The sequence below is a fragment of the Trichosurus vulpecula genome, chromosome 3 (assembly GCF_011100635.1).
Source record: "Trichosurus vulpecula isolate mTriVul1 chromosome 3, mTriVul1.pri, whole genome shotgun sequence".
NCBI classification, from domain to species: Eukaryota; Metazoa; Chordata; class Mammalia; order Diprotodontia; family Phalangeridae; genus Trichosurus; species Trichosurus vulpecula.
In genome coordinates this window covers 334,717,409-334,730,845 of record NC_050575.1, presented here as the reverse complement: position 1 = coordinate 334,730,845, position 13,437 = coordinate 334,717,409, and the positions used below count along the sequence as shown (strand labels likewise).

The 13,437-nt window shown below is 36.8% G+C and overlaps 1 protein-coding gene across 3 annotated transcripts in view; it reads right to left on the bottom strand.

Moving 5' to 3' along the window:
* The window catches only part of MTIF2 (mitochondrial translational initiation factor 2), a 42,666-nt gene that overhangs the window by 16,472 nt on the left and 12,757 nt on the right, over positions 1-13,437 (bottom strand). For all 3 annotated transcript variants that reach the window (XM_036748997.1, XM_036748998.1, XM_036748996.1), the window contains exons 7-12: positions 12,045-12,184; positions 8,755-8,879; positions 3,980-4,184; positions 2,773-3,025; positions 2,227-2,367; positions 893-1,057 (exon numbers count right to left, since the gene is read on the bottom strand). In XM_036748997.1, the coding sequence (XP_036604892.1) occupies positions 893-1,057; positions 2,227-2,367; positions 2,773-3,025; positions 3,980-4,184; positions 8,755-8,879; positions 12,045-12,184 (1,029 nt within the window). The remainder of the gene's footprint in view (positions 1-892; positions 1,058-2,226; positions 2,368-2,772; positions 3,026-3,979; positions 4,185-8,754; positions 8,880-12,044; positions 12,185-13,437) is intronic.

Sequence of the window (13,437 nt, the reverse complement as noted above, 5' to 3'; positions counted from 1 at the left end):
CACAATCCCTCACAATTGACAATATCAAAGCCCTTGGTCAGATCAACAAACACTGTATGCAGACCTCTCTTCTACTCCTGGCACTTCTACTCTCCATGTAGGTCTTTAAGCAGAAGCTAGACAATCTGCATTATACTGGAAATTTTTTTAGGGTATGAGTTCAATTAGAAGTTTACTGTAATCCCTTCAAAGATAAAATGGCTTAATGAGCCGGGAGTTTTCTAAAGAGTTCAAAAGTTTCTTGAAGTTAAACATTTCCTCCATACTTTTTTCCAAAGACCATATGATTGAGGTACACATAGCTATCATTAAATAAAGCCCTCTCATTTTTAATACTACCCAAACTCTCAAATTCCAGGACTGTAATATCTTCATAAAGTCTCTGTATGGCTTTTAAACAATTTAAGCTATGTATACAATAGGAAAAAAAAATCTGTAAACATCATTTGAAAACAAATAATAATAAATGCCATGGTAGCCATTTTTCATTTATCAATAGATAAAAAAGGGAATATTTTATAGCCTATAATGTAATACAATTGACCTAAATGCTAACAAATGTGCTATTTACAGATAATACAAAGTTGTGAAAATTTTTAAATGCCCAAAGATTTCATAAAGGCTCTGTATTCATAATTTTGTAAATAGTAAGTGATTATAGTTGAGTGGCATAGCAGATAGAAGTCAGGAAAACCTGAGTTCAAATTCAGCCTCAGACACTACTAGCTTTGTGACGTTGGGCAAATCACTTAACCTTTTTCTGCCTCAGTTCCCCTATCTGCAAAATTAAGGGACCTCTCACAGTTATTGTAAGGATAAAATGAGATAACATTTATAAAGCATTTTGCAAACCTGAAAGTGCTAATAAATGCTAACTATTCTAAATACTCACCTATTACATTTTCTTCCACAGAGGGAGGGAGTTTACTGCTCAGTTCTTCCTGCAAGTCTTCAACAAGTCGGTAAATAATGTTGTGAAGTTTAATTCTGACTCTTTTTTTCACAGCTAACTGCTGGATAACTTTGCTTGCATTCACACTGAAGCCATATACAACACCTGACAGGCAGAAATAGAATTTGATGATTAGCTGGCACAGATACTGGGACATTTGTTTGCCTTTCACACAGAAAATAAACTTCTAATCATGTTCTTGACTTCATATATGAACAAAAAGATGATGTCGAGAGATGAGAAATTCTGTAAAACTCCTTTTATGATAATTATCAAGTTCTCAAGTGATTGGAGACATTGATATGGTTCTAATATAAATTCTATTTCCTAGATACCCTGCTGAAGAAGGTCACCTGAAGTACCATAATGTGGGCCGTAGGCAAAACTTTACATTTGATGCTAGGAAATTAACAGAATGAAGTACCTTAGGGAAAGAAATGAATTACAAATGTTACTGTTGTGATTTCAGAAACATTAATTAATTAATTAATTGATTGATTGATACATTAAAATCTTCCTGCCCACCCCTTTAATAAGCTCTTGAATGTAAACCTGCCATAAAATACTCAAAGATGAAATGGCTTAATGAGCCAGGAGTTTTCTAAAGAGTTCAAAAGTTTCTTGAAGTTAAACATTTCCTCCATACTTTTTTCCAAAGACCATATGATCGAGGTACACATAGCTATCATTAAATAAAGCCCTCTCATTTTTAATACCACCCAAAGCACTTGTTTGTTTATAGTGCTATAGTGTTAGTATTGTACAAAGTGGACAAGGCAACCTCAAGGTAAATTTATGATATGCAGTATAGTTAACTTAAAAGGACAGATGGTCCTTGTTCTCTTGAAGTTAAAACTGTTCACACCACAGTGGTTGGCCATGAGTGAAAGATGGGGAAGTACAGCGTAGGTCATAAGGTAAAAGGAAAACTTTTACGATAATGAAAAAAGCACAACAGGCAATTGTTAAACTCAGGCCTTAATAATCAGGCAATTTGTAGCAGTGGAAATCATGTCTTCCCCCCCACCTCACCCCCAGACACCTGTGAGTCCTGGGAAGAGCTCTCCAGTAAGGACAACAAGAGAAAGTGAAATTGAGTCATGATTCTACTGAATGGATACCTGAGACTACCTTACTGTCTAGCAAGTAAGGTCTCAAATGGCAACAGAAAGACTGCAGCTAAAAACAAAAGCTGACAAAGGCTTATATATCAATTGTATATGTAAACAATTCATTCAGTGAAATAAAGATCACTTAAAAGATAGAAACTTTACCATTAAATGTTTCAGCAAGATTAATGTCATTTTCGTTAATATCACCTACTCCAAAATGTATTAACTCCAGTTTACATTCATCTGTAGCATCATAGGTATCGATAATGTTCAAAATAGCTTCAACTGAACCATCTACATCACCTGAAGAAAAGAAAAGTTTAGGACTACTGATGTTAAAAGGCTGAAACTCAAAAGTATTTAAATCAGAATAATCTAATTCAAAAAAGACGTTAAATGCCAGTTATAACTATATTCATTTTTCTTTACCTTGACTATACATAATACCCATTCAGCCTATAAAAACATAATGAATATCTGATTAAAAGTTTAAGTGTTCACTAAGTTGTATTTCATACCACAACTATAAATATAATATTTGTACTAGGAAAATCTTCATGAAAATTAAATATCATGAATACTCTGTGCGGTAAATAATAAACACGCACAGCTTCATACAGTGCCTGGAACATAGTAAGCACATAATAAACGTTTATTGAGTGATTGAAAAAAAGAGTTCAAAAGCAAAACATATTAACAAACTAGCACCTTTAATAATTATAGGAAGAATGTTCAAATCTTCTTGTGTTTTCTCTTTAGGTTTTATATTTTGTAGTTTTTTAATTTCTTGATACTTTCTATATTCTCTCTCTTTCCAAGTCAGAGATCCTAACTTCTCCCGGGTTCTACGATGTGAATCTTGGTGTTCCTTTCGTTTTGTTTCAATCACTTTAAAATCCTCTTTCATTTTCTCCTGTTCTTCAGCATACTTCCTCCAATCAACAACTTCACGCGCTCTTTGCTTTGCAAAAAAAGGATGGTGGTGTTAATTGCCAAGGTAGAAATCAGTGGCTGCTGTCTGAAAAACTGAAATGAGCCTTTTTTCATTATGAAAAACAGAATAGTGTCCCAGAAAGAGCACGAATGTCAGAAGACCTGTGTTTGAACCTCCTAGGATCAGAGATTCAGACCCAGTAGTGACATTAGTGATCATATAGTGTGACACCCCCCCCTCCATTTTATATATTAGAAAACACAGGCCTAGAGAAGTTAAGTGACTTGACCAAGGTAACATAGGTAGTAAAAAGAACAAATGTTTGAGCCCAATTTTATTAAAATCCAGGACTCATAAGGTTGCTATGAGGAAAGCACTTTATACACTGTGAAATTATATATAATAGTAGTAAACTTTTCCTACTATGAACCATGTAAAAGCTACTTCCTAATAGATTTTATAAAAATTCCTTTATAAAATTTGAATTTCAGGGGTTTGTGCATTGATACCTCAATGGAGCTAAAGGATAAAATTGGCCACAATGTCTTATCCATGCGGACACTCCCTTCACCGCCAGAGTTACCAACCTATCCATCCCTTCTCATTCTGTGCAATTCTTGCATGTTCTTCCACAAATCCTCCAAAGAAACTCTATCCAAATCTGGGCAACTTTCTTTTCTCTCATTTTCCTAACATTATCTGGTCAGGAGTACAGGACTCAGGTTGTCCAACTATCATCCTTCATTCCTGCCCTATCATTTTTTAATACTGGTGGGAATAAAAATACTTGCATATCTACTGAACAGTTTTACTGGGAAGAAAGCAAAGTAAAGAAAGTAAAACTTAAAGTACTCTGTAAATGTGAGTAATGATGAAAAGGAGCTGCTGGTTTATGGCATTTTAGTTGAACTTCTGAAAGAAACACTTACCCTCCTTCTGCAATATCAAAAAAGGCGTATTTAGGAATTAAAGTTAATATACCTCAGATTCTACTTCAAGAATTTCATCTCCCGCAGAAGGAAGGTCCTTCCAACCTATAATTTCCACTGGCATGCTAGGACAAGCATCATTGATTGTTTTTCCATTCTCATCAAACAGCAAACGGACTTTTGCCCAACTCTTTCCGGCGACCAGAATTGCGCCTTTTCTCAAAGTTCCTCTTTTAATTATAGCTGTAGTTACTGGACTAAAAGGAGAAAAAAGTGTTTTGTAAGGAAAACTCCTGCTGTCACAATCCATACATATTATAGACAAAACATTTTATTGTATCCTAAGATGATGCCATTATGATTGTATACATTTTGTTTCCATGATCTCAAAAAGCAAATTTCAAGATGTTCAACTACCATCAAGAGTTACTTCTAAATGAGTTTAAGGTTGTACATGGAGGTCCACTATTTTAACCCTACCTTTTTCACTATATTTCAAAACTATTTCGCATAAGGAACCACATCAGAATAATAAATAAAATTCCTTTAAAACTGTTGACAATTATGATTTTTTCTTAAAAAAATAGTCCCTGTCCAATAATCCAATGTTCCAGTTGTAAGCAGCACAGAAGCGAAATATATAACATGAGCAGTTGCTGTCATAAACTTCCTTGCTGACCTTAGACACAATATTGCTACAAATCACTAGGTTTGAAACATTTTCTCTCACTACTGCTATGGATTTCACACAGGTAAGAACAGGGGAATGGAAATTTAGTTGTTACAACTTTTGAAATAATAAGTGATAATCCTGAAGTGTTTAGGACTTTCCAAGGTTTCATTCCTGAATTTTTCCACAACGACATGACTACAAACACTAGGCCCCTCTCTCCCCCTGTACCAGAAAAGGGCAATTAATGAAAACATCTTGGTGTCAGAGAATATGGGTGAAGTGACTGAAATGGTTGGGAATGGGAAGAGAATTGGATGCAGAAGGAAAATCTCCATCTTTAGGAAGTAGTATCACAGAAAACTCGTATGATCAAAGACCAGCCAAGACAGCAGAATAGAAAGAAATAGTACATCCAAGCTCTTCGCCACAACTACTCCACATAAAATCCAGAACATACCAGACCAAGTCCTGATAAGGAAATCCAAGAAAAAAATCATGAGTGTTTTTTTGAGTTGGGATTGGCATAGGGAGTCTGGCCTGGGGCGTTCCCACAGGTGGGAACAGAGGAATAGAAAGATTACTTGTTATGGCTTTCGAGAATAGTGGCAATCCCAAGGTGTGGAGGATTTTCCAAGCCTCCATTTGCAGACACCGAGGATAGGATCTAGCCAGGAGCAGCAGCACAGGACCCAGCACTGGGACTAAACTGAACAAGGGCAGAGCAAGGAAGAGTCTCAGATCCAGCACAAAGATACATGACACTATGCATGGAACAGAAACTTTCAACTCCGTCACTGACTACCAGTTCTAGGTCACAGATGTATGGGTGGACCAAGAAGGAGACCTGAACTTTAAGAATGGCATGCCACGGCAGGCACAGTGGTTAGAGCACCAGGCCTGGACTCAGGAAGATCTGAGTTCAAATCCAGCCTGAGACACTTACTAGCTGTGTGTCCCTCAGCAAGTCAATTAGCCACTGTCTGCTTCAGTTTCTTCATCTGTAAAAATGAGGACAATAATAGCACCTACCTCCCAAGGCTGTTGTCAGAATCAAAGGAAGGGGGAGGGGAACAAAGAGAATAAGCATTTATATAGTGCCTACTATGCGCAGGCACTATGCTAAGGGCTTTATGAATATTATTTCACCCCAACAGCCCTGGGAGGTTGGTGCTGTTAACCTCATTTTTGCAGATGAGGAAACTGAGGTAGACTGAGATTAAGTGACTTGCCCAGAGCCACACAGCTAAAAGTCAAGGATGTATTCCTGATTCCAGACTGATATGCTGCCCACTGTTACCCAGGTGCCTCTATCAGAGGAGATACTACTTGTAAAGCTCTCAGTACAGTGCCTGATACATAGAAGGCTCGATGATGATGACGTAGTAGTACAGAAGCAAGTAGCAGCTGTGTGACTATGACCCTGGGACTGGACCAGGACCCAAGAGGACACAAACCAGGATCTAAGCTCACCTCAGACATACCCCCCCCGCCCCACCGATATCCGCAGAGTCCAGACTTAACGTGAAGTCATAAGTCAAGAAGTAGGCCGGAAGAATGAGAAAACAAAGATAGAATCCTATCATAAAGAGCTATTATTGTGACAGAGACACTTAAGACACAAACCCTGAAGAAGGGAATGACTCCAAAACATATATACAAGCAAAGCCTCAAAGAAAAACGCATCTTGTACATAATTTCAACCAGAATTCCCAGAAGAGATGAAACAAGAATTTAAAAATAAGCTAAAAATTATTTTATAAATAAAATGAGAGTACTAAAGGAAATGATGAGAAAAGAAACAGGTGCCTCCATTTGGGGGAGGGAGGAGGAATGGAAAAGAAATGAAAGAATTAAAGGATAATCAACAGCTTAACATAAGTAGTATAAAAACCATGAGAATGGACCAAATAGAAGTTAATAATTCCATGAGATAACAAGTAGTATTAAAACAAAAGACTTAAAAAAGAAGTATAAGATATCTCTTATCAGAAACACCAGACCTAGAAAAGAAATCAAGGAAAGATAATTTTAGAATCATTGGACTACCTATGAAGGAAGATGCTATCTACCTCCAGAGAAAGAAATGATAAATAGAAGTACACATAGTATAATTTTACATGTATTTATAAATTGGTATCAAATGGTGGCCTTCTCTAGTTTGGGGTGGGGAGGGAGGGAGACAGTTCGGAACTTAAAATGTAACAAAAAAAAATTAATTTTTTTAAAAAATGTATCACTGGACTACCTGAAAACTATAACAACAACAAAAAAAGAACCTAAACATTCTATTTCAAGACATCATTAAAAAAACCTACTTAGATCTCTGAGAAGTAAGGGGAAAAGTGAAAACAAAAAGAATCTACCAGTCACTTTCTGAAAGAAATCTCAAAACGAAAACTCCCAGAAACATTATAAACAAAATCCTGAGTTTCTAGGTCAAAGAAAAAATATTGCAAGCAGACAAAAAGAAAGAATTCAAGTGCTGAGGAGAGACAGAACACACAAAATTTGGCAGCCACCATTATAAAGAAGCTGAGAGCTTAAAATACAATATTCCTGCAGTGATCACTTATACTTAGTTTTTTTCCTCTTTCAAAATCAAAAACCATATGTCATATGGGATTGGTCTGGGGGGGAGGGGAAGGGGAAAGGATACATGGGATACTATGATGATGTAAGAAATAGAAAACATCAATAAAAATTATTTAAAACAAAATACAATATTCCAGGAGGCAAAGGATATAGGTTTATAACCAAGAATAACTTACCAGCAAAACTGAGCATAATCCTACAGGAGAAAAAAGTGGATCTTTAATGAAATAGAGGACTTTCTAAACACTCTTGGTGCAAAGCCCAGAGTTGAGTAGAAACTTTGAAATACAAACACAGAATAAAGGAGTCAAGCAAAACAAAAAGGTAAATATGAGCAAGAAATCATAAGGGACTAAACAAGGAGAAAATGTTTACATTATAATATGAGGCAAAAAGTAGAAGTCCATACAAATAAGGAGAAAGGGTTCAGGTGACAACCGAACCTTAATTTCATCGGAACTGATCAAAAGATGAAGAATGCATATACACACACAGGTGTCTGGGTATATAAATGCATTTCACTCAACTGGGAAGCAGGAGGGAAAGGCTGGAAAAGGGAAAGGGAAGACAAACTCAACTCTAATCCAAAAAGTGAATTGCAAAAAGGGAAGAAAAAAGGAAAGGAGAAAGGGCAGGAGGGAAGGAAGGTCAGTAACAGATAAATCTCATGTACACCAAAATATTGATAATAGCACTTTCTGCTGTAAGAATGAATTGGAGATAAAGTAGATGCCTATTTATTGAGGAATGTCTAAACAAACTGTACAAATAAATGTAATGCACTATTACTATTGCATAAGAAATAATGAATATGAAGAATTCAAAGAAAACATGGGAAGACTTATGAATCAAGCAAAATGAAGTAAACAAAACCAGCAAAGTCATATGCCCTACCATGTAAATGAAAAGACCAACAAAAACTACAAAGAAAAAAAACACCTGAAAGTTGTGTAACAGTAATAACCAAGGTTGGCTCCAAGTGAAGGGTTAAGAATATGTACCTTTGGGGCAGCTAGGTAGCACAGTGAGTAGAGTGCCGGCCCTGGAGTCAGGAGGACCTGAGTTCAAACCCAGCCTCAGACACTTCACACAAGTACTAGCTGTGTGACCTTGGGCAAGTCACTTAACCCCAATTGCTCTAACAAAAAAAAACCAACGACAACAAAAAAAGGATATGTACCCACCCTCTTTTGCAGAGATGGGAGATTATGAGAGTGCAACATTGCATATACTATTGGAATTGATTTTGGAGTATGAGGAATTGCTTTTTTTCTCCTTTTTATTTTTTGTTACAAAGGATAATTTGGTGACACAGGGATAAATTAAAAATTGAGGTGACATAAAAACCAAAGATACCAATAAATTTTTTATAGAGTAGAAATGTTTAGCCAAAAAAGGAAAATAGCACTATAATCAAATATAGTAATAGGAAATCTAGAATAGAAAAGTAGAGTTACATAATATAATTACTACCAAGTACTGGCTTAATCAGAAAGCATAACCAATAAACAGCAACATACATATATATGCATATGTATGTGTATATATATTAGCAATCCTACCCTCTTCCTTTATCTGTTCGAGACTCTACCACTATTGCTTCCACAAGACCAGTGGGATCTCCTTTCAGCTCCAAGATCTCTGCAAGAGCAACTGTTGCCTCTGCCAAAGCCATCAGATTGTCACCCTTCAAAAGCAAAAAAAGTATTACTAAAAATTATCTGTGATGCAATTACTCACTATATACCTGTACTTAAGACAGAAAGTACACTAATCTTTAGTATCTACATTATACTCTTTCCTCTTAAAGTGTATTCAATTAACTTTTAATTAATTATAAGATCCAATTAAAAAGAAAATTTCTAGAAAGATAAGTTAGCCCAAGGTCAAAAGTTCCAAAAGGAAGCAAGCAACCCATGCCACATTAGTCACTGTTGGTAGATCTCTATAACTCACCACCATACATCCCACCTTTTATTTTTCTCTATTTTTTTATCTTCCTCTCTTTAATCCTTCTTATTCTCCTAAATCTGCCCTCATTAATCTTCTTTTTGTTTTTATATTCCTAGTGCCTAACACTAAGTATGCATTTAATAAATGTGTTGAATTGTTGAATTTTCTTCCCTCATCATTTCTCCTAATAATGTTGTTTTACATCTGTATGGAATTTTATGCATTTCAAACTGGTTTTTTTTTAATTTTTTAAGCCAACAAAAATCTATCTCTTCCACCCTCCTCCAAGCCTTTGAATAAGAAAGAAAAACAAAACCCTTGTAAGAAATATGTATGATCGAGCCAAACCAAATCTTAGCATTGGCCATGCCAAAAATATGTCTCTATCTGCTCTCTGAGTCCATCAGCTATCTGTCAGGAAATGGGCTGCACGTTTCATGGTGGGTCTTCTGGAATTTGGTCATTGTATTGATCAGGGTCCTTAAGTCTTTCAAAGTTGTCAAACTTCTCACATACTTCTCATATGAATTTCACAACAATCATATGAGTTGGTAAAGGGACTAACATTATTATATTCATTTAATATATGAGGAAACTGAGGTTCAGAGAGATTAACTGGCTTACCCAAAGTCATGAATTAATATAGAACTATATAACAGGTTTCTTAATTCCTAATCAGGTACTACAGTACCTGACCACTGTGGGCAGGTAGGTGGCACACTGGATAGCACCCTGGACCTGGAGTCAGGAAGACCTGAATTCAAATTCAGCCTCAGACACTTCCTAACTATGTGACCCTGAACAAGTCACTTCACCCTGTTTGCCTCAGTTTCCTCATCTGTCAAATGAGCTGGAGAAGGAAAGAGCAAACCACTCCAGTATCTTTACCAAGAAAACCTAAATGGGGTCACAAAGAATCAGACATGAATGAAACATCTGAGCAACAACAAAACCTGCTCACAGTATGGGGAAATGACACTCAGGACTAATGAGACTGGTTATAAAAAATAACACCTCGGGCCAGCTAGGTGACGCAGTGAGTAGAGCACCAGCCCTGCAGTCAGGAGAACCTGAGTTCAAATCCAGCCACAGACACTGAACACACTTACTGGTGTGCAAGTCACTTAACCCCAACTGCCCCGCCTTCCCCCCTCAAAAAAAAATTTAAAAAAAGATAATAACTGGACAAGAACTACAGGCAAATGAAAGGTACTGTAGAAAGGCCCAAGTCCTTGGAACCAAAAGCCTGGCCCTGCCACTCCCTAGGTACGTGTTCTTATTCCAATTACTTTTCTTCGCTGGGCCTCGTTTTCTTCACATGTGAAATAGAGAGGCCAAGCTAGATGACGTCAAAGGGCCCCCAAAAAGACACTCTGATTCTTAGGATTTGATTAACTCCCATTCGATACACGCAGTAAAGGAAATACTTCTGTAAGCAGATGGGTAACTGTTACTTTTCTTCTAAAAAAGGGGGCTCTCTGCGGCTACACGCTACGGAAAAACCAAGTCTCACGGCCAGCCCTCGCTGGAAGTCACCACCGCCATTCCCTGGGTAGCTTCATACACCTGCTAGACTTATCTAACGTTATCAGAGAAAGGAAATCTTGTCTTTCCAGCTTCCCACGGCTTCAAAGTCTCATCTCACTATCACAAGCTGGACTGTTGTGCTTCATGCAGATCTAAAATGTAAATCAGGGAATGTAAGAGAAAATTAAAAAGATATGAGAGCTTCTGGAACAGACAGATGGTTTTAATATTAATATAAGAAATTATTTCTAGACACTTGAGATCCCAGCAAATTTTGGGCAAGTAAAGACAGAATGAGAATTTAACTGTAGGAATGTAACTCTGTGTGTATGTATAGGTGTGTGTGTGTTCAATGTTAGCTGATGATCAAAAAAAAACTGTTTGCTATGGGCATGCAGAGGGTCTTAGATGTGAATGAAGGAAATAGCTAATGTTACTTAAAAGCAGTATCTGATAGATGGAGGAACTATCCTTCACTGTATTTAAGGGGCAAGAAGGGACTAACTGGTCAAGTGAAAGGAAAACTATGGCATGCTCCAAACCTAACAGCTATAGTTACTAAAAGTCAATCAATAACTGATGAAGTTTAAGTCCATTATTTTCTCTGATTTGTTTCAATCTTCCTAGAATTTCATAAAATATATTTAGTCTGTTATTTCCCTGAACCCAATTTCACATGTTTATATCCTTCACTGAGCCATCATGATAACCCCTGAACAGGAGTCAGAAGACCTGGCCTTTAATCTTAGCTCCAGAATTAAGCAGTGTGACCTCAGGTATGTCATTTAATGTTTCTGAAGCTCAGTTTCCTCATCTGCAAAATGAGAAAATAAGATCACAGGATTACAGATTTAGCGCTGGAAGGGATCTCAGTGGCGATCAAATTCAAACCTTTTAAATATGAGGAAACTAAGGTTTAGAGAGATTAAGTGACCTGCCCTGGGTTGCCCAGCATTCTATCTACTGCTCCATGCCACCTCCACAAAACAATATCCACTTTGCCTATTTTACAGACTGGTTCTGAGAATCAAACAAGATAATATCTATGAAAGCATTTTCAAGGAAGGAAACCAACGCCTACTAAGCACCTATTATGTGCTGGACATTTATAAACATCATCTCATTTGATCGTCACAACAACCCTGGGACATAGATGCTATTATTATCCCCATTTACAGCTGAGGAAACTGAGTCAAATAGAGGCGAAGTGACTTGCCCAGGATCTGACAGCTAGTAGATCAAATTTGGACTCCAGATGGAGGGCTCTATCTACTGTGCTACCTAATTGCCTTTCAAAACCTGGAAAGGCTATACAAATTTAATGTATTATCATCACCTGAATATGGTTATCTCTTAGTTACTGACAACTTACCTTAAGTGCAGAAATATGTATTGCCTGAACATCACCCCCATACTCTTCACAAACCACATCATAAGTCAACAATTCTTTCTTCACTCTTTCAGGATCAGCCTCTGGTTTGTCACACTTGTTTATAGCAAGGATGATTGGAACTTTAAAAAAAATAGGTTTCAAAAAGGTGAAATGATAAGTGAGTTCACAATACAACTTCCTTCTCTGTCACTGAAGATGATAAGTCCTTATCCATACTGATTTTCCTTTATTCAGTGGCTTTACAACAATTCACTTTGGAGTCTAATGGTGATAGTAATTATAAAAGTGAGCAACTCTTTACTAACTTTAGCTACTATTTCTGTTATATTATACACAGCAAAGATGTAAACCTAGGCCTGTGTTTTCAGTAGGAAACCTAGTGAAAAAATAAGATATACCATTTGCAGGTCACTGATTTAACTTGGTCTCTGATTACTTCCCTGGAAATTTCCAGGAAATTTTGAGTATTTAGTAAAATGGCAAAGCATGCAAATGCTCTAATAAAAATAGAAAATCACTCAATTTTAGAGCCATGAGGATACCCCTAATTTTACAGATAAATAAACTGAGGCCCAGAAAGGTGAAGCAATTTGATCAAGGTCTTTTTTTTTTTTTGAGACCGGGTCTCTCCCTCTCTCAGACAGCCTCATCCACTCCTGGGTGGGTCCCAATGCTGATAGTGATGGAAACTCTGACCTGTTCCTAAATCAGTTTTTCCTCCATAGACAGCTTGTTGGCCCTTCACTCCCAGGGGCTCACCACATTAATGAAGAACTTAGTGTGGACACCCAATGGACACTACTCCTCCTGCAGTTCAGAACTGCAGGCTCACTCAGCCTCCCCAGGGATTAGGGGCATGCACCACCATTCCCACCCAGCTTGATCAAGGTCCTAGAGCTCCTAATGGACAGTCAGGACAAAAGTTCAAGTCTCATATTTCCTGGTCCAGTATATACTTTTTACCAAATAATGTAACCTCACAATGTGAGAATGGATATAATACTGAAAAGACTAAAACAGAGGCACATTTTTGGCAATTCGTCTAAGTACAACTGAGGAATTCCTTATATGTCTTTAAAAATTATTTCATACTTCTACCACTACTGTAAGACCCAATACAGGATCAAATAAGATAATCTATGAAGAAAAAATATTGTAAACTTTAAAGATCTACTTATATGTATTATTTATCATTATCTGAGAGCCATAGGAGTAAAAAACATATAAACATAAATGTGTGTGTATATGTAAATACAAAATACACACACACAAATGAAGATAATTAAGTTCACCTAGACTGAAGAATGTAAACATTTTTAAATGTTTTAGGCAACCATAATCAGAGACCTTTAAAAAGCTTCCATGGCTCTTG